At 50.8% G+C, this 26,998-nt stretch overlaps 1 protein-coding gene across 1 annotated transcript in view; it reads right to left on the bottom strand.

Moving 5' to 3' along the window:
- Positions 1-26,998, bottom strand: part of LOC144503896 (disintegrin and metalloproteinase domain-containing protein 23-like) — a 144,614-nt gene that overhangs the window by 77,051 nt on the left and 40,565 nt on the right. The window contains exons 4-6 of the mRNA XM_078228940.1: positions 18,822-18,885; positions 2,589-2,671; positions 297-360 (exon numbers count right to left, since the gene is read on the bottom strand). Of these exons, the coding sequence (XP_078085066.1) occupies positions 297-360; positions 2,589-2,671; positions 18,822-18,885 (211 nt within the window). The remainder of the gene's footprint in view (positions 1-296; positions 361-2,588; positions 2,672-18,821; positions 18,886-26,998) is intronic.

Here is a 26,998-nt window from a genome sequence, read left to right as displayed (position 1 = left end):
AAAGGGTCGTGAACACAGCAAAATCCATCTCGCAAACCAGCCTCCCACCCATTGACTCTGTCTACATTTCCCGCTGCCTTTGAATGGACCTACCTTATATTAAGCTGATCTTTCTCTACACCCTATCTATAACAGTAACACTACATTCTGCACCTTCTCCTTTCCCTCTCCCCATGTGCTCTATGAATGGTATGCTTTGTCTGTATAGCGCGCAAGAAACAATACTTTTCACTGTTTGATAATACTTGTGACAATAATAAATCAAAGCCAAAAAATAAGTACTAGCTGGCACTCACCTCTGTATGTGTCTGTGCCAATGGCTCAATGATATACATGTAGTTACCATCATCGAACATGCCACTACAAAGAGAGAGAGATGACAGTATTAGAATGAGGCCAGCAGTCCCGAGTAGTGTCCAGTACCTCACACAACGTCATCGTCACAGCATTTTAACTGCTCCCCCACCCCTGAGTTTCCTTATCTTTGGTTCCATTTGCGTTTCTGAAGGTGAAGAGATTCTGTGAAATTGACATTTGGAATCCCTACAGTACGGAAGGAGGCCATTCAGCCCATCAACTCTGTCCGACCACAATCCCACCCAGGCCCTATTCCCGTAACCCTCATTTACCCTGCTAATCCTCTGACTCTAGAGTCAATTCAGCATGGCCAATCAATCTAACCCGCACATCTTTGGACTGTGGGAGGAAACCGGAGCACCCGGAGGAAACCCACGCAGACACGGGGAGAACGTGCAGACTCCACACAGACAGTCACCCAAGCCGGAATCGAACCCGGGTCCCTGGCGCTGTGAGACAGCAGTGCTAACCACTGTGCCACCGCACCACCCAGTGTTTACCATTTGTTACCATCGAGCACTCCCAGGACAGCTTTGATATGAAGTTCGAGGTAAGCTGAAGTTCCCTGGACTCCAGCACTTAAGATGCTGGGCTTTTTAGGAAGATATTTTTAAATAGTCAGTTTTGAGAAAAAGTTGGGTTAGAAATTCTGAGTTTAATCAAATTCATTGAACACAAAATCGTCCAAAATGCCTCTTACAAGACAATGTAGAGAGGTCTGACTGAGTTTAAACAGCGGTATAATTGGTTTAGACTATTGAAAGCGAACATTTCATTGGTCAGAACATTGAATACAAGAGTTGGAATGTCTTGTTGAAGTTGTACAAGACATTGGTAAGGCCACACTTGGAATAATGTGTACAGTTCTGGTCACCCTATTATAGAAAGGATATTATTGAACTAGAAAGAGCACAGAAAAGATTTACTAGGATGCTATTGGGACTTGATGGTTTGAGTTATACGGAGAAGCTGGATGGACTGGGACTTTTTTCCCTGGAGCGTAGAGACTTAGGGGTGATCTTATCGAGGTCTATAAAATAATGAGGGGCATAGATCAACTAGATAGTCAACATCTTTTCCCAAAGGTAGGGGAGTCTAAACCTAGAGGGCATAGGTTTAAGGCGAGAGGGGAGAGATACAAAAGGGTCCAGAGGGGCAATTTTTTCACACAGAGGGTGGTGAGTGTCTGGAACAAGCTGCCAGAGGTAGTAGTAGAGGCGGGTACAATTTTGTCCTTTAAAAAGCATTTTTAAACAGACAGTTACATGGGTAAGATGGGTATAAAGGGATACGGGCCAAACGCAGACAATTGGGACTAGCTTAGTGGTAAAAACTGGGCGCCATGGACAAGTTGTGCCAAAGGGCCTGTTTCCATGCTGTAAACCTCTATGACTCTATGACTGAGTTGCTGAGTTTTCACTGAGATAAGGGGTTGACTTTAACCGCAGGCTTCGGAATCCACTCTTGGGCCTAAAGGGGGTGGGGCTTCCCGAGCCAGCACTTGCTGACAGCAGGGCCGACTCGGTTCCTGTGTCTGGAGGCCCGATCAGAGAGCCAGCAGCCCCATAGCCTCAGCAGTGCCACCGGGAGAGTTAGTGTTGCTGAGGAAGGTTAGAGAGCCTGAGGGCACCTCTATAAGGAAGAGCAGATATCATCAATTCAGGATGGCTGAGGGCTAAAGGCTCCGCCATTCAGAGGGTTGTCGCAGAGAGGCTGCCTCGGTGAAGCTGGAGGCCTCCTCGCAGGAAGAGGCTGTGGCCTAGAGGTATTGTCACTGGGCCAGTAATCCAGAGATTCAGGGTTCTGGAGACCCGGGTTCGAATCTCACCATGACAAATGTAACTCTACGTATTTACACAGTTGATAAGCTGTCCCTTTGGACTTTGGGGAGGTTGAAGGTCGTGCTGCAGAGACAATCTTGCTCCCTTTACAAAGCCCCCTCATTGTGGGAGACTCCCATTTCCCCTGAGCCTCCATCCTCCTGTGGCTTTCCAGCCACAAGACCGCCTCAGGAGGGCAGCGCCCTGTCATCCACCGACCGCCAGGTATGGCTGCCTCATTCTTACCATTCCGACCACCCGCGTTGGATTCGAATTTTGGTGCCGAGAGGTGAAAAGGCCGTGGGTGCAGGTCCAGTGACCTTTCACCCCGAACCCATTCAGGGCAACCCCGGCGTCGAAGCTGCTAAGCCCCGCGTGATCGTCATGGGGACAGCTCGCAATCATACTTACTGAAGCCCATCGCAGGTGGAGATTGCGACCTTTGACTTGGCGATGCCCCGTAGCTGCCCGTGATAGTAACAGTGTTCTCCACCCTGAGGGCAAAAGGAAATACAGTTCAAGCAAGGTCACAGGTCAGAACCCACTTGGCAGCCATTAACGCCAATGCTTTCCGATTGGATGAGAAAAATTTGGTTGCCATTTGCATCGACCTAGTTGACCAGGTCGATGCAAATGGGAATCCTACCTGATCGGATGGCGGGTGGGCTCATCTTGTTACGCCCCACCACCCCACCAACCTCCTATTAAATCAGACCATGCCACACCCTATCTCCTCAGACTTGGTGGGGGGGAAGAGTGGTGGGGTTTACAAAGAACAGTACAGCACAGGAACAGGCCATTCGGCCCTCCAAGCCTGCGCGGATCATGATGCCTGCCTAAGCTAAAACTGTATGCACTTACGGAGTCCGTATCCTTCCATTCCCATCCTATTCATGTATTCATCTCATTGCCCCTTAAATGCCTCTATCATACCTGCTCCCACCACCTCCCCGGGCAGCATGTTCCAGACATTCACCGCCCTCTGTGTAAAAAAACTTGCCTCGTACATCTCCTCTAAACCCTTCCCCACGCACCTTAAACCTATGTCCCCTCGTACTTGACTTTTCTCCCCTAGGAAAGAACATTTGACTATCCACTCTGTCCATGCCACTCATAATTTTGTAAACCTCTATCAGGTCACCCCTCAACCTTCATCGTTCCAGTGAGAATAACCGAGTTTATCCAGCTCTCCTCATAGCTAATGCCTTCTAGACTAGGCAACATCCTGGTAAACCTCTTCTGTACCCTCTCCAAAGCATCCACATCCTTCTGGTAGTGTGGCAACCAGAATTGTACACAGTGTTCCAAATAAGGCCTAACCAAGGTTCTGTACAGCTGCAGAACGACCTGACAATTGTTATACTCAATGCCCCGAACGATGAAGGCAAGCATGCCGTATGCCTTCTTGACTGCCTTATCCACCTGCGTTGCCACTTTGTGATTGGTGGGCATGTACAACCCAGATCTCTCTGCCTGTCAATACTCCTAAGGGTTCTACCATTTACTGTATAATTCCTACATGCATTGGACCTTCCAAAATGCATGACCTCACATTAAAACCGGTCCCTTAATAAGCCACACTCGGCAGAGAAAAATTAGCTCTGATGTCCTGGTGGCTATGGACTCCCGCGGTGGAACTTTATCGTTCCGCCCGTCACGGGAATGGTAGCGGACGGGGGGGTGGGGTGGACCATGCAAAGGTCCGTTGACCTCGGGATGGGATTTTCCAGTTTTGGGGCGAGCGCGGCCGTAAAATCCCACCCCTGGCTTCTTTCTCGATTGCAATGCATTCTGGGAGGCACAATTGGTGCCACCCCGCCCTTCATACTATCAATGTCGGAACGAAAACCTTGCATTTATATAGCCACCTGCACGACCAACAGGTGTCTCGAGACGTTTTACAGCCATTGAGGTACTTTTGAAGTGTAGTCGCTGTTGCGATGTCAGGAACATGGCAGCAAACCTGCGAACGGCCACATCCCCCAATCAGAGCTGTTTTTGTTCAGAGAAAAGCAAAATGCTGCAGGTACTGGAATCAGGAGCCAAAAACAGAAAATGCTGGAAAATCTCAGCAGGCCTGACAGCATCTGTGGGGAGAGGATAGAGCCAACGTTCCGAGTCTGGACGACTCTTCGTCAGAGCTGAGGGCAAAGAAAATCAGGAGAGATTTACACTATGAGGGGTGGATGGGGAGTGAAATGGGACAAAGGGAATGTAAACGGGGATGATAAAGTCTGGGAACGGTGCTAACAGCGTCCATTAAGTGATCAGAATGTGTGAATGGCGGAACAGAGGTACAGATGGTTCAGGCAGTTGCCCGGCAACGGTGGAGGGGGGGGGGGGCAGATAGAGATCGGGAATGGAGATGTGGAGAAATGGAAGTGGGAAAGAAGGATGATAAAAATGGACAAATGGGATGAAAAGAAGAAACAAAATGAAATGAAATAAATGGAAATGGGGTAAAGGTGGAGGAGAGAGTTCACGCTCTGAACATGTCTTTACTGGTTGGTTGAAGGATAAATCTTGGCCAAGATACCAGGGACAATTCCCCTACGCTTCCTCAACACAATGGCGGACAGCTGCTGGGAGGCGGTGTGCCCAACGCCCTCTGTGTTTGCCAGCGGTGGGAAAGACGGTATCTGGAGGCCGTTGGCCACTTAAGGGCCCATTTTAGCCTCCACGGGCAAGCCTCCAGTGTTAATGTAAGCCGACTTGCGACACTAATAAAAAAAACTTTAAACTTAAACTTCTTAAATGGCCTGCTCCTCATCCTGAAATTATAGAGTCATGCATCGGAATTCTCCAACATCACCCGCGGCTGGGATTCTCCAGTCCCGCTGCAGTGAACACAGTTTTGGCTGAGCGTCAAATTCTCCGTTCTTGCTGGCAGCGGGGCGGGAAGGAACGAGATCGGAGAATCCTGCCCGGGGAGTTTTACAGCACAAACAGAGGCCCTCTGCCCGTCGTGTCTGCTGGCCGTCAAGCACCCATCGAATCCAATCCTATTTTCCAGCACCTGGTCCGTAGCCTTGTGTGCTATTGTATTTCAAGAGCTCATGTAAATGTTTCTTAAATGTTGTGAGGGTTCCTGCCTCGACCAGCCGTTTAGGCAGTGAGCTCCAGATTCCCACCACCCTCTGGGTGAAAAACTTCTTCTTCAAATCCCTTCTACAACTCCTTGTTTTAGACTCACCGACCAGGGGAAACATTCACATCCAGCTCCGTAAGTATACCTCAAGCAGCTAGACAAACTTAGAAATGATCAACAACTTGCATTTACATCGTGCCTTCAACAGTAAAGCACCCCAAACTGCTTCATACAACAGCAAGCTGGCACGGTGGCACAGTGGTTAGCACTGCTACTTCACAGCTCCAGGGACCTGGGTTCGATTCCCGGCTTGGGTCACTGTTGGGAATGGAGATGTGGATAAATGGAAGTGGGAAAGAAGGATGGTAAAACTGGACAAATGAGATGAAAAGAAGAAACAAAATGAAATGAAATAAATGGAAATGGGGTGAAGGTGGAGGAGCGGCGCAGTGGCACAGTGGTTAGCACTGCTGCCCCACAGCACCAGGGACCCGGATTCGATTCCTGGCTTGGGTCACTGTCTGTGTGGAGTTTGCACATTCTCCCCGTGTCTGTGTGGGATTTCACCGGGTGCTCCTCCCACAGTCCAAAGATGTGCGGATTAGGTAGTTTGGCCGTGCTAAATTAACCCTAGTGTCAGGGGGATTAGCAGGGTAAATATGTGGGGTTATGGGAATAGGGCCTGGGTGGATTGTGGGCGGTGCAGACTCGATGGGCCGAATGGCCTCCTTCTGAACTTTAGGGATTCTATGGTTCTATGAATGGAGGGGTTTAAGGTGGGAATTCCGGAGCCGAGGATCGAGGCAGCTGAAGGCACAGGCAACAGTGGCCGAGCGAAGGAATTTAAAGAGGCACAAAGAGAGGTCGGAGTTGGAGGGAAGCAGAGATCTGGGTGGGCTGTTAGACTGGTAGAGGCTAGGGAGAGATGGGGAGGTGTGGAGGGCTGCGTGGCGTGTGTAGTGTCTGGCTGCTATAGTGTGACCCACCATCAAAAGGAGACAACAGAACAGGATCGGCTATGAGAAACTAAAATAAAGTTCTGTAGAAGGGTCGTGATGGACTTGAAACGTTAACTCTGTTTCTCTCTCTGCAATCGCTGCCAAGACTGGCTGAGTTTATCCAGCATCCAGCACGGTGGCACAGTGGTTAGCACTGCTGCCTCACAGCGCCAGGGACCCGGGTTCGATTCCCAGCTTGGGTCACTGTCTGTGCGGAGTTTGCAGGTTCTCCCCGTGTCTGCGTGGGTTTCCTCCGGGTGCTCCGGTTTCCTCCCACAGTCCAAAGATGTGCAGGTTAGGTGGATTGGCCATGCTAAATTGCCCCTTAGTGTCAGGGGGACTAGCTAGGGTAAATACATGGGGTTATAGGGATAGGGCCTGAGTGGGATTGTGGTCGGTGCAGACTCAATGGGCCGAATGGCCTCCTTCTGCACTGTAGGATTCTATTCTTCTTCTATTTCCTGTTTTTATTTCAGTTATCGGAATATGAACAGTTCTGCGGCACAACAGTGGAAGGATTGGATGGGATAGGCAGATGCAAACAGCTTCTGATAGTTGGGTGGCTGGATTTCCTGTTGGGGGATACTTCAGCGGTCACGGGCATTCGGCCTCTGATCTTCGCGTAAGCGTTCTCCAAGGCGGCCTTCACAACACACGACAGCGCAGAGTCGCTGAGCAGAAACTGATAGCCAAGTTCCGCACACATGAGGACGGCCTCAACCGGGATCTTGGGTTCATGTCACACTATCTGTAACCCCCACAGCGTGTCTGGATTTGCAGAATCTCTCTGGCTGTCCTGTCTGGAGACAATACACATCTCTTTAACCTGTCTTAATGCTCTCTCCACTCACATTGTCTGTACCTTTAAGACTTGGTTATCTGTAAAGACTGCATTCCAATCATTATTCTGTAAATTGAGTTTGTGTCTCTGTATGCCCTGTTTGTAAGCAGATCTCCCACTCCACCTGACGAAGGGACAGCCTGTTCCGAAAGCTAGTGGCATTTGCTACCAAATAAACCTGTTGGACTTTAACCTGGTGTTGTTAAACTTCTTACTGTGTTTACCCCAGTCCAACGCCGGTATCTCCACATCATGAATTCAAGGAGCCATGGATACACAGAATCCCTACAGTGCAGGAGGAGGCCATTTGGCCCATCGAGCCTGCACCAACCACAATCCCACCCAGGCCCTATCCCCGTAACGCCATGTATTTACCCTGCTAGTCCCCCTGACACTAGGTTTAATTTAGCATGGCCAATCCACCTAACCTGAACATCTTTGGAGTGTGGGAGGAAATCGGAGCACCCGGAGGAAACCCACGCAGACAGGGGGAGAATGTGCAAACTCTGCATGGTCAGTGACTCAAGCCAGGAATCGAACCCGGGTCCCTGGCGCTGTGAGGCAGCAGTGCTAACCACTGTGGCACCGTGCCGCCCAGGGATCAGTGCAAGAGAATCTGGGCAAGATTCTCTGCCCACCTCTTCCTTGTGGATCCCTTCTGATGCCCCCCGCCGTTGTCAATGGGAATTCCCGTTGAATCCACCCCCCGGAAAACCTGCTGGGAAAATTCCAGCCTTTAAACGGAATCCGAGAGAGATTCCTGCACAGAAATGTGGGAGCGACTCACTTCCAGGGTTAACGGTTGAGGCAAAAAAAAAGAAAATCCAGATTAGACGGGTGAGATAGATAGTTTCATTCAACAGAAATGATAATTCCAGCATGGTTTTGTTTCTCGCCTGTGTTTTTTGTGAAGAACTTTCCACTGTGTGCGGGGGCAAGGTAGATTCGTGCTAAACACACAGCAGACTGCACACTGAATCACACAGCCTGATACCTTCCTGCACCATAAGATTCTCACTGCAATGCTACAGTTAGCCGTCACCTCAGAGTGCATTGAAATCAACACATCCAGGATGAGGATTAACACACAGAGCACTCTCTCTGTACGCAGCTAAAAGGAAGACCTGCATTTATCTAGCGCCCTTTGCCACCTCAGGACACCCCCAAGGCGCTTTGCAACCAATAGAAACCCTACAGTGCAGAAGGAGTCCATTCGGCCCGTCGAGTCGACACCTATCACAGTCCCAGCCCGACCTTGTTCCCGCAACCCCTCATATTTACCCTGCCAATCCCCCTGACACTAAGGGGCAATTTAGCATGGCCAGTCAACCTAACCCGCACATCTTTGCACTGTGGGAGGAAACCGGAGCACCCGGAGGAAACCCACGCAGACACGGGGAGAATGTGCAAACTCCACACAGACAGTGGCCCAAGCCGGGAATCGAACCTGGGTCCCTGGAGCGATGAGGCAGCAGTGCTAACCACTGTGCTACCGTGCCGCCACAATGAAGTCCCTTTCTAAGGTGCAGTCACTGTTATAATGTACAGCGACAAATTCTTGTGAACAGTGTGTTCCCACAACCAGCAATGGGTAATCGATGCTGGTCGAGGGATGAATGTTGGCCAAGGCACCGGGGAGAGCACCCTGCCCTGTGGCAAAATACCCCACGGAATATTAAACCCCTGATGGACTAGACAGGCCCGTGGTTTAATGTCACAACTCAAAGTCGGGCCCCTCTGACAGCGCTGCAACCCCTCAGCGCCACACTGGGAGCGTCAGCCTGGAATTCTCTGGTCGTGCACGTTCCGCCACTGCCAGCGACAACGGAAAATTCAGTGCTTTCCGCTCACAGCAGCGGGACTGGAAAATCCCAGCCACTGGGCGAGTTTGGAGAATTGTGAGGCGGCACGGTGACACAGTGGTTAGCACCGCTGCCTCACAACGCCAGGGACCCGGGTTCAATTCCCAGCTTCGGGTCACGGTCTGTGTGGAGTTTGCACATTCTCCTCGTGTCTGCGTGGGTTTCCTCCGGGGTGCTCCGGTTTCCTCCCACAGTCCAAAGATTGGGTTAGGTGGATTGGCCGTGCTAAATTGACCCTAGTGTCGGGAGATTAGCAGGGTAAATGTGTGGGGTTATGGGGATAGGGCCTGGGTGGGATTGTGGTCGGTGCAGACTCGATGGGCCGAGTGGCCTCCTTCTGCAGGGATTCTTTGATCTATGATTCTATGTTCCCTAACTCCAGGCCTGTGCCTCGGGAAGATTTGCCTGAACCCGGGACCTTTTGGATGAAGGAAGGAGGGTCGCTCCCCCCATCCCAGGAGAAACATTCTGACACCAGCTCAGAATGGGCAGGTTGCACGCGATTAAACAGCCTCTAACCGGGCACCGATTGGCACTGCCGTGTGTGGCGCCCACACAAAGAATTGGAATGACGCCCACACTGCTGGGGTAAGGTCCACCCTCAGATATCCAGCCAGGCAAGGCATCTTGCCATGCCATACACACCCCGGGAGTTTTCTACTCAACTTTATATATTTATTAGTGTCACAAGTTGGCTTACATTAACACTGCAGTGAAGTTACTGTGAAAATCCCCTAGTCGCCACATTCCAGCACTTGTTTGGGTCACACTGAGGGAGAATTTAGCACGGCCAATGCACCTAACCAGCACGTCTTTTGGACTGTGGGAGGAAACCGGAGCACCCGGAGGAAACCCACGCAGACACGGGGAGAACGTGCAATCTCCACACAGACAGTGACCCGAGCTGGGAATCGAACCCAGGTCCCTGGCGTGGTGAGGCAGCAGTGCTAACCACTGTGCCACCCCAGTACTGGCGAGGGGTAATCAGCAATGTAAAATAAGCCAGTTCTCAGCCTGAATGTCCCCTGTCGAGAAGTAAACCCAGCAAGCATTTCTTTAATACAGAAATTCAGGTGGAAAATAGTCTCTGGAAACGCAGCATGTGTAAGAATACAGCAATCATATTTTTAACTGAACACTAAATGGCGTAATTAAAATGACAAAGTGCTTTACTGTCCAGAGGGGAAGTGAATAATCTCTGTTTAGAGTCGTTGTTCCACTGAAAAGTGGTTCTCCTTCAGCGACTGGTTTTTATTAATCTCGCTCTTCCCCCGCCCTCTCTCCCCAACGTTATCCGGATCTCGGGTTTTCTTCCACCACGCCAGCCTATTTTTGGATTTGCGAGGGAGCGATTTGCATAACGAGATGTTGCTGGAGTTGCCGTGGGAAGCACTAAATTAATTCCACCAGCCCCATTGCGGCTCGCATAGCTACTGGACTCTGCAGCACTGAGGGTGAGGCCAGCTCGAACAACTGATCCACAAGGTGCCACTGCCAACCATAGCCAGGTGGCGCCGGGAAAGGATTACTTTGTGGCCCCCGCTTTGTCAGCATCAAACTGGCACACTGTATTTATTAGTAAGGGGACTAGTGTAGCAGAGTGCTGGGCTAGTCACTGGGCTAGTCACTGCCCTGGTTGCTGAAATAGTTACTAGACCAGTTACTGGGTTAGTTACTGGGCTACTTAACAGACTAGTTACTGTAGTAGTTACTGGAATAGTTACCGGACTAGTTGCCAGGTTAGTTGCTGGACTAGTTACAAACCAGTTACTGGGCTAGCTACCGGACTAGTTACTACACTAGTTACTGGGCCAGATACTGGGCTACTTACAGGGCTAGTTACTGGATCAGTTACTGGGCTACTTACCGGACTAGTTGCTGGACTAGTTACTGGGCTAGTTGCTGGACTAGTTACTGCACTAGTTACTGGACCAGTTGCCAGACTCGTTACTGGACTACTTGCCAGACTAGTTACAGGGCTAGTTAACAGACTAGTTATCCAGGGGCCTGTACTATTAAACCAGAAATACAAATTAAAATCCCAACAAGGTGGCTGTGGAATTTAAATTCAGCTAAACTGAATAAATCTGGAATGAAGAATTTGTATATAAGCAATGGTGACAATGTAATTAGATTGTCATTAACAACCCACTCTTTAGGGAAGGAAATCTGCACGTCCCTACCCGGTCTGGCTTACAACTGATGCAGCAATGACTCTTAACCACCCTTCGAAATAGCCTAGCCTGCCCCTTGATTGGATTCTGAAAGGTAGCTCACCACCACCCTCGAATTTAAAAGTCTTAAAGTTTATTTATTAATGTCGCAAGTAGGCTGACACTAACCCTGCAATGAAGTTACTGTGAAAATCCTCTAGTTGCCACACTCCGGCGCCTGTTCGGGTACACTGAGGGAGAATTTAGCATAGCCAATGCACCTAACCAGCACATCTTTCGGACTGTGGGAGGAAACCAGGGCACCCGGAGGAAACCCACGCAGACACGGGGAGAACATGCAAACTCCACACGGATAGTGACCCAAGGCCGGGAATTGAACCTGGGTCCCTGGCACTGTGAGGCAGCAGTGCTAACCACTGTGCCACCGTGCCGCCCATTAGTCAGCCAACACCGCCTTGTGGCGTACCCGTGGCCTTCCTATGCCCATTGGAAAGCAGAAAAGACTCGCTACCCAAATACCACAGAGAATGACCCAAGCTGGGAATTGAACCCAGGTCCCTGGCGCTAAGAGGCAGCAGTGCTAACCACTGTGCCGCCAATTAGGAGGGTGCCCTGCCAGCGATACCCACATCCCATTGAGGAATAAAGAGAAACAGCAAGGGTTATCAGCGGAGGGCAGCTCGGGGGAGATCATGAGTCAAAGCCCAGGTGCCTTGATTCAATAATTGTGGTGGCACGGGGGAAATGTGTGGGGTGACAGGGATTGAGCGGGGGAATGGGCTGGATAAGAGATCGGTATGGTCTCGATGGGCTGAATGGCCTCGTTCTGCAGTGTAGAGATTCTACTCTATGTCTAATTGGTCTGACAGACAATGCCCGCAGTGAGCGCCAATCTGGGGTATCAGTTCACGTCTGTTAAAATGGTAAAAATGAAAATTTTGTGTTTCAAAGGCTATTGAGGGTGAGGTGAGAAGTTTAGTAGCCTTGATTCAACAATTGGGGTGGCACGGTGCCACAGTATAACAGTGGTTAGCACCGCTGCCTCACAGTGCCATGGACCCAGGTTCAATTCCCAGCTTGGGTCACTGTCTGTGCGGGGGGGATCTCATAGAGATTTATAAAATTCTAACAGGACGAGACAGGGTAGATGTAGGGAGGATGTTCCCGATGGTGGGGGAGTCGAGAACCAAGGGTCACAGTCTGAGGATTCAGGGTAGACCACTTAGGACGGAGGTGAGGAGACATTTCTTCACCCAAAGAGTGGAATTCATTACCACAGGAAGTAGTTGATGCCAAAACATTGAATGTATTCAAGAGGCGGTTGGATATAGCACTTGGGGCGAATGGGATCAAAGATTATGGGGAGAAAGCAGGATTAGGCGATTGAGTTGGATGATCAGCCATGATCGAGATGAATGGCCTCCTCCTGCTCCTATCTTCTATGTTTCTATGACGGAAGCAAAAAAGCGAACTTGGAGACTGGCTTTTCCGCTCGGCCCTCGAAGAACTGAACTGAACTGAACTTGAATTTGAGCTGAACTCACACACTCTAAAATCCAAAATATATTTCAATCCTTATCTCGTTATTGGAAGTGTTTTTCGCATGCTGTCTCCATCTAGAAAAACAATCCCTGCAGCTGCTGTTATGGGAAATTGTTGTTTGCCTGCGTTGTGTACCCTTCAGGAATGCAGTCAATTTTTGGCTAATCCAGCATGCCTTCTGATTCTACATGTAGTCAAGTTTGCTACAATTGGTCAGCTTAGCAGAGTTAGTTAACCCCTACAGTCTAGCATTTAAATGTAATTTTGCATAGGGAGAAATATCTTAAAGTGAAGTCTTTGTGTCGTCTGAAGCAGACAGGGCTAAGCATACTCAGGATCCCTCAGATGCCCTCTGGGTGGGTCAGTTCATGCTGGCATTTCTATGCCTCGATGTGCACCGATACTCGCCTCTCCTCTCTCCAGAGGGAGCGCTGTTGTGAGCTGGCTGACTTCTCTCTCTTTGCGCAGGCAATTAATCAGTTACGATTATGGGATGCAGCGTGAAATCGACCTGCTCTGATCTCAGCAAAACTGGTGGATTGCCAACGCTGGCACAATTCCTTTAGTGTGTTTGCTCATTTTACTCTTCCACACACCAGGTCAGCACTTTCTCCTGCGTGAGGTGTCCGCATGATCGATTCAGCTGGAACCTGGCAGCTGGTGCCCCTGCAGATTGCGCCCAGCTGCTGAGCGCTCTAACAAAGCGAATACTTGGGCTGACAAGTGGCAAGTGACATTCGCGCCACACAAATGCCAGGCAATGACCTCTAACCACCGCGCCTTGGCATTCAATGGTGTGACCATCACTGAATCCCCCACTGTCAACACCCTTGGGTTACCATTGAACAGAAACTCAACTGGACCCACCACATAAACACAGTGGCTACAAGAGCAGGTCAGAGGCTGGGATTATTGCAGCGAGTAACTCACCTCCTGACTCCCCAAAGCCTGTCCACCATTTACAAGGCACAAGTCAGGAGTGTGATGGAATATTCTCCACTTGCCTGGATGGGTGCAGCTCCAACAACACTCAAGAAGCTTCACCCCATCCAGGACAAAGCAGCCCGCTTGATTGGCACCACATCCACAAACACTCACTCCCTCCACCACCGACGCTCAGTAGCAGCAGTGTGTACTATCTACAAGATGCACTGCAGCAATTCACCAAAGATCCTTAGGCAGCACCTTCCAAACCCATGACCACTTCCATCTAGAAGGACAAGGGCAGCAGATACCTGGGAACACCACCACCTGCACGTTTCCTTCCAAGCCACTCACCATCCTGACTTGGAAATATATCGCCGTTCCTTCACAGTCGCTGGGTCAAAATCCTGGAATTCCCTCCCTAACAGCATTGTGGGTCAACCCACAGCACGTGGACTGCAGCGATTCAAGAAGGCAGCTCACCACCACCTTCTCAAGGGCAACTAGGGATGGGCAATAAATGCTGGCCATCCCTAGCTCAGTGCTCCTTCCGGCTTTTCCCAGTCCCAGACTCAACAACCTCAATGTTCTCCATTTTGGCATCTCATCCCCCCTCCCCCACACCATGTGTGACCTTCAACTCATCTAATTCTCATCCTAACCCACATCAAATCCCATTCGCTCATCACCCCCCTAACCTACATTTCAAGTTCGAGGGGCCGAATGGCCTCCTCCTGCTTCTATTTTCTGTGTTTCAATCAAGAAGGAATTAGATATAGCTCTAGGAGCTGAAGTGACCAAGGGATATGGTGGGGAAGGGGAGATCAGGATATTGAATTTGATGATCAGCCATGATCAAAATGAATGGTGGAGGAGGCTCAAAGGGCCAAATGGCCTTCTGCTGCTTCTAGTTTCTATGTTTTTATTACATTAGCTCCACATCTAGAAGAAGCTCACATTTAAACTGTCATCCTTACGTTCAAACCCATTCAATGTTTTGCAACCAACCCTCTGCCCCATCTCTGTAACTTCCTCCACTCCTACAACCTCCGAGATCTCTGCATTCCTTTAATTCTGCAACCCTCTATCAACATCCTGGCCAGAAACTGAACTGGGCTAGCCATATAAACTGTGGCTACTAGAGAGGGTTAGAGCCTAGGAATCCTGTGATGAGTAACTCACCTCCTGACTCCCCAAAGTCTGTCCACCATCTACAAGGCACAAGTCAGGAGTGTGATGGAATACTCCCCACTTGCCTGGATAGGTGCAACTCCAACAACACTCAAGAAGCTTCACCCCATCCAGGACAGAGCAGCCCCGCTTGATTGGCACCACATCTACAAACATTCACTCCCTCCACCACCGACGCTCAGTAGCAGCGTGTGTACTATCTACAAGATGCACTGCAGCAATTCACCAAAGATCCTTAGACAGCACCTTCCAAACCCACGACCATTTCCATCTAGAAGGACAAGGGCAGCAGACACATGGGAACACCACCACCTGCAAGTTCCCCTCCAAGCTGCTCACCATCCTGACTTGGAAATATATCACCGTTCCTTCGCAGTCGCTGGGTCAAAATCCTGGAATCCTAACCGTAATTGCATTGTGGGTCAACCCACAGCGCGTGGACTGCACGGTTTCAAGAAGGCAGCTCATCACCACCTTCTCAAGGGCAACGAGGGCAATAAATGCTGGCCTGGCCAGCAACATCCATGTCCTTCACCCCACCATTGACTGGGTCATCAGCTGCAAGACCTTTAGCTCAGAAACTCCCACCCTGAATCTTCCCCATCGTTCTCTCTCTCTCTCACATTCCTGTTCTTTAAAGACACTCGGTAAAACCTGCCTCGCTAACCAAGCATCTGGTCACATCTCCTCGAGTAGCTGAGAGTCAAGGATTGGTTGGTCGGGCCTGAAGGATGTTAAGGGTGATATCAAAATGCAGGCTGTTCACCTACTTGCACATTCCCAACTCCGCACACCCCCATACATGGCAAATCAACCTAAACTGAGAGAAAAGGGGAGGCGATGGCCTAGTGGTATTATCGCTGGACTATTAATCCAGAAACTCAGCTAATGTTCTGGGGGACTCAGGTTCGAATCCCGCCACGGTAGATGGTAGAATTTGAATTCAATAAAAAAATGTCTGGAATTAAGAATGAAACCATTGTCGATTGTCGGGAAAACCCATCTGGTTCACTAATGTCCCTTTAGGGAAGGAAATCTGTCGTCCTTACCTGGTCTGGCCTACATGGGACTCCAGAGCCACAGCAATGTGGTTGACTCTCAACTGCCCTCTGAAATAGCCGAGCAAACCGGCTACTAGGGATGGGCAATAAATGCTGGCCAGCCAGCGACACCCATGTCCCACAAATGAATAATTTTTTTTTAAAATCGCCACAATTCTACCGTCCCGCCCGCCACAGGAATCGAAGCGGGCGAGGGGTGGACAACGGGAAGGTCTGTTGACCTTGGGCGGGGTTTTCCAGTCACGGGTCAAGCAAGGCTGTAAAATCCCACCCAGTATGTCTCACTCACACCTGCGAGGGCAAGATGTATATCCCGGAAGCAGGGGGGGAGGGGAGGGGAGGGAGGGCAGTGGGGTGGGTAAGACCACCCCCCCTCCCCCATCAGTCTGCATAGCTAACCACGGGGCTGAGTGCCCTCTCCGAGCCCTGCGCTCCCCCCCCCCCCCCCCGACCTCCCCCTCCCCCCTCCTCTCTGCACTGACGCTCGATGCTAACTGATATTCCTTTGCTGAATTAGCATTCTGTGATTTCCCATCTGCTGGCAGTTGTACGCAGTCCAAGATGGTCTTATAAATCTCGTAGGTGGCTCGCTACCATGGCAACAGGATGCTGGGGACTTTTGGGGGGATTGTTTTCGCAGCTGAACGCACCAGCAAGATGTCCGGGAAGGAATGATTCCACACGGAGCTACTGAACCACCGCACTGCCAATAATCCTCTGGTGTCCGACTCTCCTGGTTGTTTTTTTTAAACAGTAAAACATCTGACATTTTTTTTTGGGTTAACCCTTCATTTGCCTTTCCCCAGCAAAGCTCAAAACCAGCTGCACCTTAGAAACATAGGCCGGAACTTTACCACCGCGCCCGCCACGGAATTGGAGTGGGCGGGACTCCAAAAACATTGACCTTGGGCGGGAATTTCCAGTCTCGCCCGAGCAAGGTCGTAAAATCCCGCCCAGACAAAATAGAGGTAGGCCATTCGGCCCTTCAAGCCTGCCCCGCCACACCACAGGGGACAGCGCGGTGGCACAGTGGTTAACACTGCTGCCTCACAGCGCCAGGGACCCAGGTTCAATTCCCGGCTTGGGTCACTGTCTGTGCGGAGTCTGCACGTTCTCCCCGTGTCTGCGTGGGTTTCCTTCGGGTGCTCCGGTTTCCTCCCACGGTCCAAAAATGTGCAGGCTAGGTGGATTAGCCATGCTAAATTGTCCCAATCTGTCCCAAGATGTGTAGATTAGGGATATTAGTGGGATAAATACTTGGGGTTACGTGGAAAGGGCCTGGGTAAAATCATGGAATCCTACAATGCAGAAGGAGGCCATTCAGCCCATTGAGTCTGCACCAACCACAATCCCACCCAGGCCCTATCCCCATAATCCCATACCTTTACGCTAGCTAGTCCCCTGACATTAAGGGACAATTTAGCATGGCCAGTGCACCTAACCTGCACATCTTTGGACTGTGGGAGGAAATCGGAGCACCCCGAGGAAACCCACGCAGACATGGGGAGAACGTGCAAACTCCACACAGACAGTGACCCAAGCTGGGAATCGAACCCGGGTCCCTGGCGCTGTGAGGCAGCAGTGCTAACCACTGCGCCACCGTGTCATTCCACTTTGAAGGCACTTCAGATGTTCTCCTGGAGGAGCCACAGCAGAACAACCATTCATCGTTTTACAACCAAGCCAGGCCGTTCGGGAGGGCGTCGATTGTCTCCCATGGGGCAAGCGTTAACATATGGGTTGTGTCATTCAGGGGTGTCTTGCCATACACCCACGCAAACACGCATACACGCACACACCACGCGTACACACATACGCACACACCACGTGCACACACACAAACGCACATGCACACGCACACACCCCCACCCCCTTAAACAGCTGTTGAGGCCGGTGGAGGGGCAGTGGGATGGTCAACTTAGAATCTCAAAAGTGAGATTGACTGATTTGAGTTGGGCAGAATGATTACACCACAGGAGGAGGCCTGGCCCGTCCATGCCAGCCCTGTGTGAGAACAACTCCACCCATCCCACTCCCCACAGGATCAGAGAATGGTTACACCAGTGGAGGAGGCCATTCAGCCACCATGTGGGATAAGGAGCCAATGTGGGTCAACAAACTTCAGACCCACATCAGCCATGGTCAAACTGATTGACAAAATCGGCCAAGGGAACTGAACCTTCGATTTGCCCAGTGAATGTCCCTTGGCACAGATTGTGTGTGTGTATATGTGTGTATATGTGTGTGTGTGTATATGTGTGTGCGTGTGTGTGCACGTGTGCGTGTGAGAATGCATGTGTGCGTGTGCATGCACATGTGTGCGCATGTGTGTGTGTGCGCATGTGTGCGTGTGTGCGCACGTGTGTGTGCATATGCACACGTGTGTGTGTGTATGTTGTGCACGCGCGTGTGTATGTGTGTATGCATGTGTGCATGTGTGTTTGTGTCTGTGCATGCGCGTGTTTGTGTGTGCATGCATCTGTTTGTGTGTGTGCGCGCGTGTATGTGTGTCTGTGTGTTTGTGTGTGTGCGTATTCGTGTGTTCTTTTTATTCATTCCTGTGACATGGGCGTCACTGGCTAGACCAGCATTTATTGCCCATCCCTAGTTGCCCCTTGCGAAGGTGGTGATGAGTTGCCTTCTTGAATCGCTGCAGTCCACGTGCTGTGGGTTGACCCACAATGCCATTAGGGAGGGAATTCCAGGATTTTGACCCGGTGACTGTGAAGGAATGGCTGATATATTTCCAAGTCAGGAGGGTGAGTGGCTTGGAGAGGAACTTGCAGGTGGTGGTGTTCCCATGTATCTGTTGCCCTTGTCCTTCTAGATGGAAGTGGTCGTGGGTTTGTGTGTGGAACTGCACCCCAAACTGATGTGGGTGCCTCATCGTAGTCTGTTAAATCCCAATCCTTCTCCGGGAGAGTTTTTCCTACCCAAATAATCAAATTAAAGCCCGGCCTTACCTTGGAAAAGAAGGTCTTTTGTTTCTCAAAGTGTATTTCTTTGTACTTGGAGGACAGCAGATTACTGTTGGGGAGGAGAAAGAAAACGACAAGTTAGTGGGCACAGAAATCACGGAAAGAGTCACCTCCCTCAGCGCTGACAATGGTACCCGGGGGTCCTCAGAGCTTTATAGCAGCCCACCACTCTGCCTGATTTCATTACAATGGACAAGGTCACTTGGAAAAAAGTTAAAAATACAAGCGTAAATGTTAATTTAAAATTGATACCGAGATTCAGATCATACCTTTGATAGTCTCAGGATGTCCCTCAGAACTTACAAAGGGCTGAATGGCTCCTAATTCATACGCTCGTTTGTACTTTTTTAAAGTATCCTTGTAATCATTGAATGATACCGTACAGAAGGAGGACCCCAACATCACAGATTCAATTCCCATATTGGCTGAGGCTATTCATGAAGGCCTCGCCTTCTTGGGTGGCAGGGTGTGGCACAGTGGTTCGCACTGCTGCCCCACAGCACCAGGGACCCGGGTTCGATTCCCGGCTTGGGGTCACTATCTGTGCGGAGTTTGCACGTCCTCCCCGTGTCTGCGTGGGTTTCCTCCGGGTCCTCCAGTATCCTCCCAAAATCTGAAAGACGTGCTGGTTAGATGCATTGGCCATGCTAAATTCTCCCTCAGTGTACCCGAACAGGTGCTGGAGTGTGGCGACTAGGGGATTTTCACAGTAACTTCATTGCAGTGTTAATGTAAGCCTATTTGTGACATTAACAAATAAATTTTTTTTTAAAAGCCTTCAGCTTGCCACTTGCCTGTAATGACCACCACCGACCCCCCCTCTCCCCCCACCGGGTTAAAAAACCACCAGTCAGCTCTTCCCCCTTAAAGGGGAGAGCAACCCATGGTCATCTGGGACTATGGCAGAGCACAGACGGAGATCATTCAATCCATCTTGCCTGTACAGGTACACGAAATAGTATGGCCGATGCACCTAACCAGCACGTCTTTCGGACTGTGGGAGGAAACCAGAGCACCCGGAGGAAACCCACGCAGACACGGGGAGGATGTGCAGACTCCACACCAAGCCAGGAATTGAACCCGGGCCCCTGGCGCTGTGAGGCAGCAGTGCTAACCACTGTGCCACCGTGCCGCCAATATTGCTATTGAGTTTGTTTCCACCAATCTTTCAGGCGATGTACCACAGCGCACTATGCAAAAAAAAAAGTTTTTTCCCCAATTACTTTAAACCTCCACCTTCTGCCACTGCCAATATTTTGTTTTCCCTCTTCCATCTAACCCTTTTGAGATTTTGTCACTGTAACAACTCGAATCAGGCAACTGAGATGGGCCTATTAGAATATGAACTCCCTGATAAAGGGCCAAATTGATGGGCCAATCAGGGAGGCTCTTGCTTTGCACTTAACCAGGCGTGCCAGTTCCTCTGGGACTCCCAGTGTAGACTGCTCACTGAAATCACTCTGTATGCTGTTGTCAGACTGGTAAATAAAGGGATTTTGGTGAAGGGACTTCTGCCTCCGAGGGCTTATGACAGTCACACCTCCACCGAATCTCCCCTTAACCTTCTTGGCTCGAAGGGGAACTTCCCAGATCTTCCAGCCTGCCACAGACCTCAAACCCCTCAACCAGGCCCCATTCTGTGATTCTCTTCTGCACCCGCTCCATGTTCAAATTAAAATGTGGCGTTCAGGACTGGACACCAGCGATTTATGAAGGTTTACCATAGCTACCTTCCTTTTGTAACCCTATTGTGTTATAAACAGACCCAAGGACCACATTTATTTTGCAAAGAGCTTTACTGACTTGCTCTGCCATTTTGTTTTTTTAAAGTTTACGCATTAGTGTCGCAAGTAGGCTTACATTAACACTGCAATGAAGTTACTGTGAAAATCCCTTGGTCGCCACACTCTAGCACCTGTTTGGGCACACTGAGGGAGAATTTAGAGTGGCCAATGCGCCTAACCAGCACGTCTTTCAGACTGTGGGGTGTATGTAAACTCCAGGATCTCTCTGTTCCGTCACTCAGTATCAAACTGTCCAAAGAATTACAAAGCACTCCAGAGATGTGCAGGTTCGGTGGATTGGCCATGCTAAATTGCCCCTTAGTGCCCCAATATGTAAATAGGGTAAAAATGTGGGGTTACAGGGATAGGGCCTGGGTGAGATAGTTGTCGGTGCAGGCTCGATGGGCCGAATGGCCTCAGTCTGCACTGTTGGGATTCTATGATTCTATGAAATACAATGCAGCCCATAATAGCCCATTCAACTCAACCAGCCCATACCAACATTTATCCTCCCCGCTTTTTGCATCTATTCTTGCTTTTGAGGGAGTGCAGACAAGGCGGGACCGACGGACGAGGAGAGATCGAGTTGGTTAGGATTGTATTCGCTGGAGTTTAGGAGTGTGAACTGGGCTTAGGCGTCTGTGACACTTTCGTCTCATGAGGTAGTGGGTTCCTGATACAATAGCACCATCCCAGACTGACAGTGCACTGCAGCGCTGGGTGAGTGCTGCACTGCCGATTCCCCATCTATCCATCCAGACCTTAAACTGAGGCCCTGTCAGCTCCCTCCATTGGACATAAAAGATCCCGTTATTTAGAGGAAGAGCAGAGGGGATCTCCCCAGCATCTTTGCCAATCTGCTGCCCTCAACAAACACCACCAGAAACAAGAATACCTGGGGTGGGATTTTCCTCTCCGCCCCCACCCCCCGTTCCCTTACGTCTTCTGTCAGTGGAGGTGGCCAGCGACAGGCTGTTCCTGTCCCGCTGATAGCTTTGCCTGGCTTTACCCTGCATCCTCTGTCGCTGGGGAATGCGCCACGGGGGCTGGGGGAGGGGGGTCGCCATTGGCAGGACCAGAAGATCTCGCTGGCAGGAAGGGCCAGAAAACTTCGGCCCCCGGGTCATTACAGGGCAGCATGGCGACACAGTGGTTAGCACTGCTGCTTCACAGCGCCAGGGACCCAGGTTCAATTCCGGCTCGGGTCACTGTCTGTGTGCAGTCTGCACGTTCTCCCCATGTCTGCGTGGGTTTCCTCCGGGTGCTCCGGTTTCCTCCCACACTCCAAAGGTGTGCAGGTTAGGTTAATTGGCCATGCTAAATTGCCCCTTAGTGTCAGGAGGTTACGGGACAGGGCCTGGGAGGGATTGTTGTCAGTGCTGATACGATGGGCCTCACAGCGCCAGGGACCCAGGTTCAATTCCGGCTCGGGTCACTGTGTGGAGTCTGCACATTCTCCCCGTGTCTGCGTGAGTTTCCTCCGGGTGCTCCGGTTTCCTCCCACACTCCAAAGATGTGCGGGTTAGGTGGATTGGCCGTGCTAAAATTGCCCCTTAGTGTCAGGAGGACTAGGTAGGGTAAATGCATGGGGTTACGGGGATAGGGCTTGGGTGGGATTGTGGTCGGTGCAGACTCGATGGGCTGAATGGCCTCCTTCTGTACTGTAGGGATCCTAATTCTATTGGTGAGGAACACATTCTACTTGGCTGCACCGAGCGGGCAGGGGAAGTAATTCTGAGCGATTTGAAAACACTTTCAATTAGCAGTCCCCAGGATGTGGATGAGAAAACTCCTCTCCGGTATATATATAAAACTGACCGACCGCCAGCTATATCTCCAAGGAGCAATTATGAATCACAGCTTAACGAATGGTGTACTGGGCAGACATTGCACACAGGTCCATTACTGTCACACACACGCTTGTCTCAACTTGCCCAGTGGAGGACAAATCCACCAGACTCAATTCAGAACTCCACCAGCCAGTGTGGCACTGCCAAGTTAAACTTTATTTATTCGTGTCACAAGTAGGCTTACATTAACACTGCAATGAAGTTACTGTGAAAATATCCTAGTCACAACACTCCTTGACAGCTTCAAGTTTTTAGGTGTCCAGATCACCTGTCCTGGTCCCCCCGTGCCGACACTATAGTTAAGAAAGCCCACCAACTTTCTCAGAAGACTAAGGAAATTTGGCATGTCCGCTACGACTCTCACCAACTTTTACAGATGCACCATAGAAAGTATTCTTTCTGGTTCTATCACAGCTTGGTGTGGCTCCTGCTCTGACCAAGACCGCAAGAAACTACAAAAGTAGCCCAGTCCATCATGTAAACCAGCCTCCCATCCATTGACTCCGTCTACACTTCCCGCTGGCTCAGAAAAGCAGCCAGCATAATTAAGGATCCCACGCACCCCGGACATTCTCTCCTCCACCTTCTTCTGTCGGGGAAAAGGTACAAAAGTCTGAGGTCACGTACCAACCGACTCAAGAACAGCCTCTTCCCTGCTGCCATCAGACTTTTGAATGGGTCTACATTACATTAAGTTGATCTTTCTCTGCACCCGAGCTATGACTGTAACACTACATTCTGCACCCCCTCCTTTCCTTCCTCATGAACGGTATGCTTTGTCTATTTAGCGCACAAGAAACAATACTTTTCCCTGTATACATGTGACAATAATAAATCAAATCAAATCCAGTGCCTGTTCGGGTCCACTGAGGGAGAATTTAGCAAGGCCAATGCACCTAACCAGCATATCTTTCGGACTGTGAGGGAAAACCAGAGCACCCGGAGGAAACACACGCAGACATGGGGAGAACGTGCAGACTCCGCACAGACGGTGACCCGAGAAATTGGACGCGGCTCCCTGGCGCTGTGAGGCAGCAGTGCTAACCATTGTACCACCCAGTGTCCAGATGGTAACACTCTGGCCTCTGAGTCCGAGTGTGATGGGGTCCAGGCCCACTCCAGAGGCCTCAACACATCAGACAGGTCGACACTCCCACTGCTGCACTGTCTTCGATGCCAACCTCCGGCCGAAAGGTAAAATCAGGATCTTGCCCGTCCTCTGAAGTAGATGTCAAAGATCTTGCTTGGGAGATCGTTTCAAAGGATCACAGAACCCTGGGCCGGGATTTTCCAGCTGAACCCGCTGGCAGAATCTTCCGGGTCATGTTGAGGGCGAACACCCCCCTTTTCTTCCTTTCTGTGGTGGAGGGTTTGAACAAGGGGAAACCCCGTTCAGAGTGGCGGGACTGGAAGACTCAATCACCAGCCAATAGCACGCACTGCCTCTTCCATTGCAAAATAGGGAAAGAAATCCCCCCCCGCCCCCCCGCAAACCAGGGTCGATATTTGCCCCTTGTGGAAAAGCCTATTTGTTCTTGCATACAAACTAGTCTTTGCTTGACTGATAGTGCATCACCCCTCAAACTCCATCACCGGATCACGTTGCTGCTGCTGCTGGGATCTTGCTGTGCACAAAGCAGCTGCTGTGTCTACCCTTCAAGGATAGGATTGGTTGTAAAGCACTTGAGGGAAGGCCCTCCCCGCCCCCGCCACCTCCCCGGGGCAGCTCCTTAAAGGCTCCTTCCTCAGTCCAATACTGCAGTGGCAAAGCGGATTTTGTGTGCCAAAATCTCTTGCCTTCTGAGATAGGGGCACTGCCAGCGTGAGCCAAGGTTAACAGGATACGCAGCCCCGGATGGTGCCAGCTTGGCGCGGCTCCCTCAGCTTTTTCACGCTTGCAAAGGATTCCTCAGCCGCCGCGGGGAGCGGGAAAGCAGGTGACGGCGACAGAACCAGCTGTGTCCCTTCAAGCGAACCTAACTCCCCTCAGCACTGCCAGATTTCACATTCAGTCACAACTACCCATCTAAAAATAATCAGGACACCAGCGAAGGGACTTGTCCTCGGAGCACGCCGAGGATGTATTTTTGGATTGATTTTTTAAAATATATATACATACAAACGCTGTGAGGTGAAAAGCTAAAATAGAAACTGGTGGAAGCGAAATCTCCCGAGGTGCAGAATCTGAGCCAAAGCAATCCGCGAAAACAGGCAGCCGTTCCGGGAATGAAGCCTCTCGCAAAGAGTGGAGCGGGGGCTTGTGAACTATTCCACGGCCCCTCTCGGCAGTGCCAACTGGAATTATTCTCAGCTGTGACTGTGTGAGCGAGTGCAACACCATTACACAAACAGCTCACGGGCCTACCACTCCATCCCGCCCTTTCCGCCTTCACTCAATTTATTTGAGAGGCCGGAGAACATGACACCATTTTGTTTTATATCCCTTTACAGCTTAATCATAGAATCCTTACAGTGTCAGAGGTGCCGTCTTTTCAAACTAAGGCCGCTTCTGAAGTGGGCATTGCACTACTTTGGGAGAAGGTAAATGCAGAGCCAGAGGAAGGATCGACAAGAAATGATCCAACCTTGACTATCAATTCATCAGCAGAAGAGAGCTTGGGAGAGGCGGCACAGGGGCACAGTGGTTAGCACGACTGCCTCACAGTGCTGCACTTACGGAGTCCGTATCCTTCCATTCCCATCCTATTCAGTATTTGTCTAGTTGCCCCTTAACTGCCGCTATCGTACTTGCTCCCACCCCCTCCCCGGGCAGCGCGTTCCAGACATTCACCACCCTCTGTGTAAAAAAACCTGCCTCGCCCATCCCCTCTAAACTTTTCCCCACGTACCTTAAACCTATGTCCCCTAGTACATGATTTTTCTAACCTCTTCCCCCACCATCCTCTCCCCCCATTCCCCACACCCTCCCCCCCCCCCACCCTCCCCCCAGCCTGTTGGCAACGTTCTGAAGTTGACGCAGATGCCCGCAACTGGCAAACGTCAGCTCTTTTCCCTCCTTACAGATGCTGCCAGACCTGCTGAGATTTTCCAGCATTTTCTCTTTTGGTGCCCGCAACTGGCACCTGATTGGAAGACGAGTCGATTGCTGGCGGCGCGCGCTTACTGAGACTCTCGCTCTGTCACGTCATTGGCACCAGTGCCAAAGGTAACCTCCCATCCCTGGGAGAAGCAGAAACTCCTAACGAAGCCATGCCCTCTGTTGGCAAGGCCTCGGAGGTGGCAGCCCGGGCACAGATCCGCGTCGGCAAAGTCCACGAACTCGACTTCCGAATCGTCGCCAGAGAGTGGGAAATAAAATGGAGTAAATCCCAGCCCGGAGTTATTGCATCAAATTAATTGGATGAAGTCGTCCGCGTAAAGATGACACGATTCCATCCCCCCGTTCCCCCTCCCCAGGGGTTCCCTGATCCTGTGCAGCCAATTATGCTTCTCTCTGTGGGTGTCTGTGATGCTCGATGAGTTGTCTGCTCTGTGTGAGGAGAGCCAAGGGAGTGGAGACGACTCCGAGCTGTCTGCATATTCAATGCCCCAACCCTTAATGGCGTCAGTGCACTTACTCAGTCCCTCGTGAATATTTTCCTCTCCTTTGCAGCATTTTCAGCATGAATTCCCCTCCCAGAGCCCTGCCCAAGACTGCAAGAAACTACAAAGGGTTGTGAATGAAGCCCAGTCCACCACGCAAACCAGCCTCCCATCCATTGACTCTGTCTACACTTCCCGCGGCCTCGGAAAAGCAGCCAGCATAATTAAGGACCCCACGCACCCCGGACATTCTCTCTTCCACTTCCGTCAGGAAAAAGATACAAAAGTCTGAGGTCACGTACCAACCGACTCAAAAACAGCTTCTTCCCTGCTGCCATCAGGCTTTTGAATGGACCTACCTTATATTAAGCTGATCATTCTCTACACCCTAGCTATGACTGTAAGACTACATTTTGCACTCTCTCGTTTCCTTCTCTATGAACGGTATGCTTATGTATAGCAAGCAAGAATCAATATTTGTACAGCGCACAAGAAGAACTACTTTTCACTCTATCCCAATACATGTGACAATAATAAATCAAATCAAATCAAACCCACCCACACCCCTTTACCCTCCCTGTCCCTTTATAATGGAGACAAAGAATACTTTATGAGGATATTTCCAAGGATGAGGGGGCTTCACTTACGACAGTGGTGAGCAAGCCAGGGCTCATCTGGCTTCTGAGTGCGGCCGGGCTGGAGCCTGTCACCAGATTTGCCCCACTGTCCTAGTCGGGGGTTTGAGCAGGTCAGGAGCGTGGTGAACCTCAGAGTGAAACAGCACCCCCTCCCCCGCCCCCCACCTCCCCCACCCCACCTCCCCCCCCCCCCACCTCCCCCCCCCCCCACCTCCCCCCCCCTCCCCCGCCCCCCACCTCCGCGCTCCCCCCCCCGCCCCCCCGAAGGCCATTCATCCCATTGTGCCTGTGCCACCTCCAATTGTTACAGCGCAGGAGGAGGCCATTTGGCCCATCGTGTCTGCCCT

The sequence above is a fragment of the Mustelus asterias genome, chromosome 14 (genome assembly GCF_964213995.1).
Source record: "Mustelus asterias chromosome 14, sMusAst1.hap1.1, whole genome shotgun sequence".
NCBI lineage: Eukaryota > Metazoa > Chordata > Chondrichthyes > Carcharhiniformes > Triakidae > Mustelus > Mustelus asterias.
Note: the sequence above shows the minus strand (reverse complement) of the source record. Positions and strands in the feature narration are given on the sequence as shown.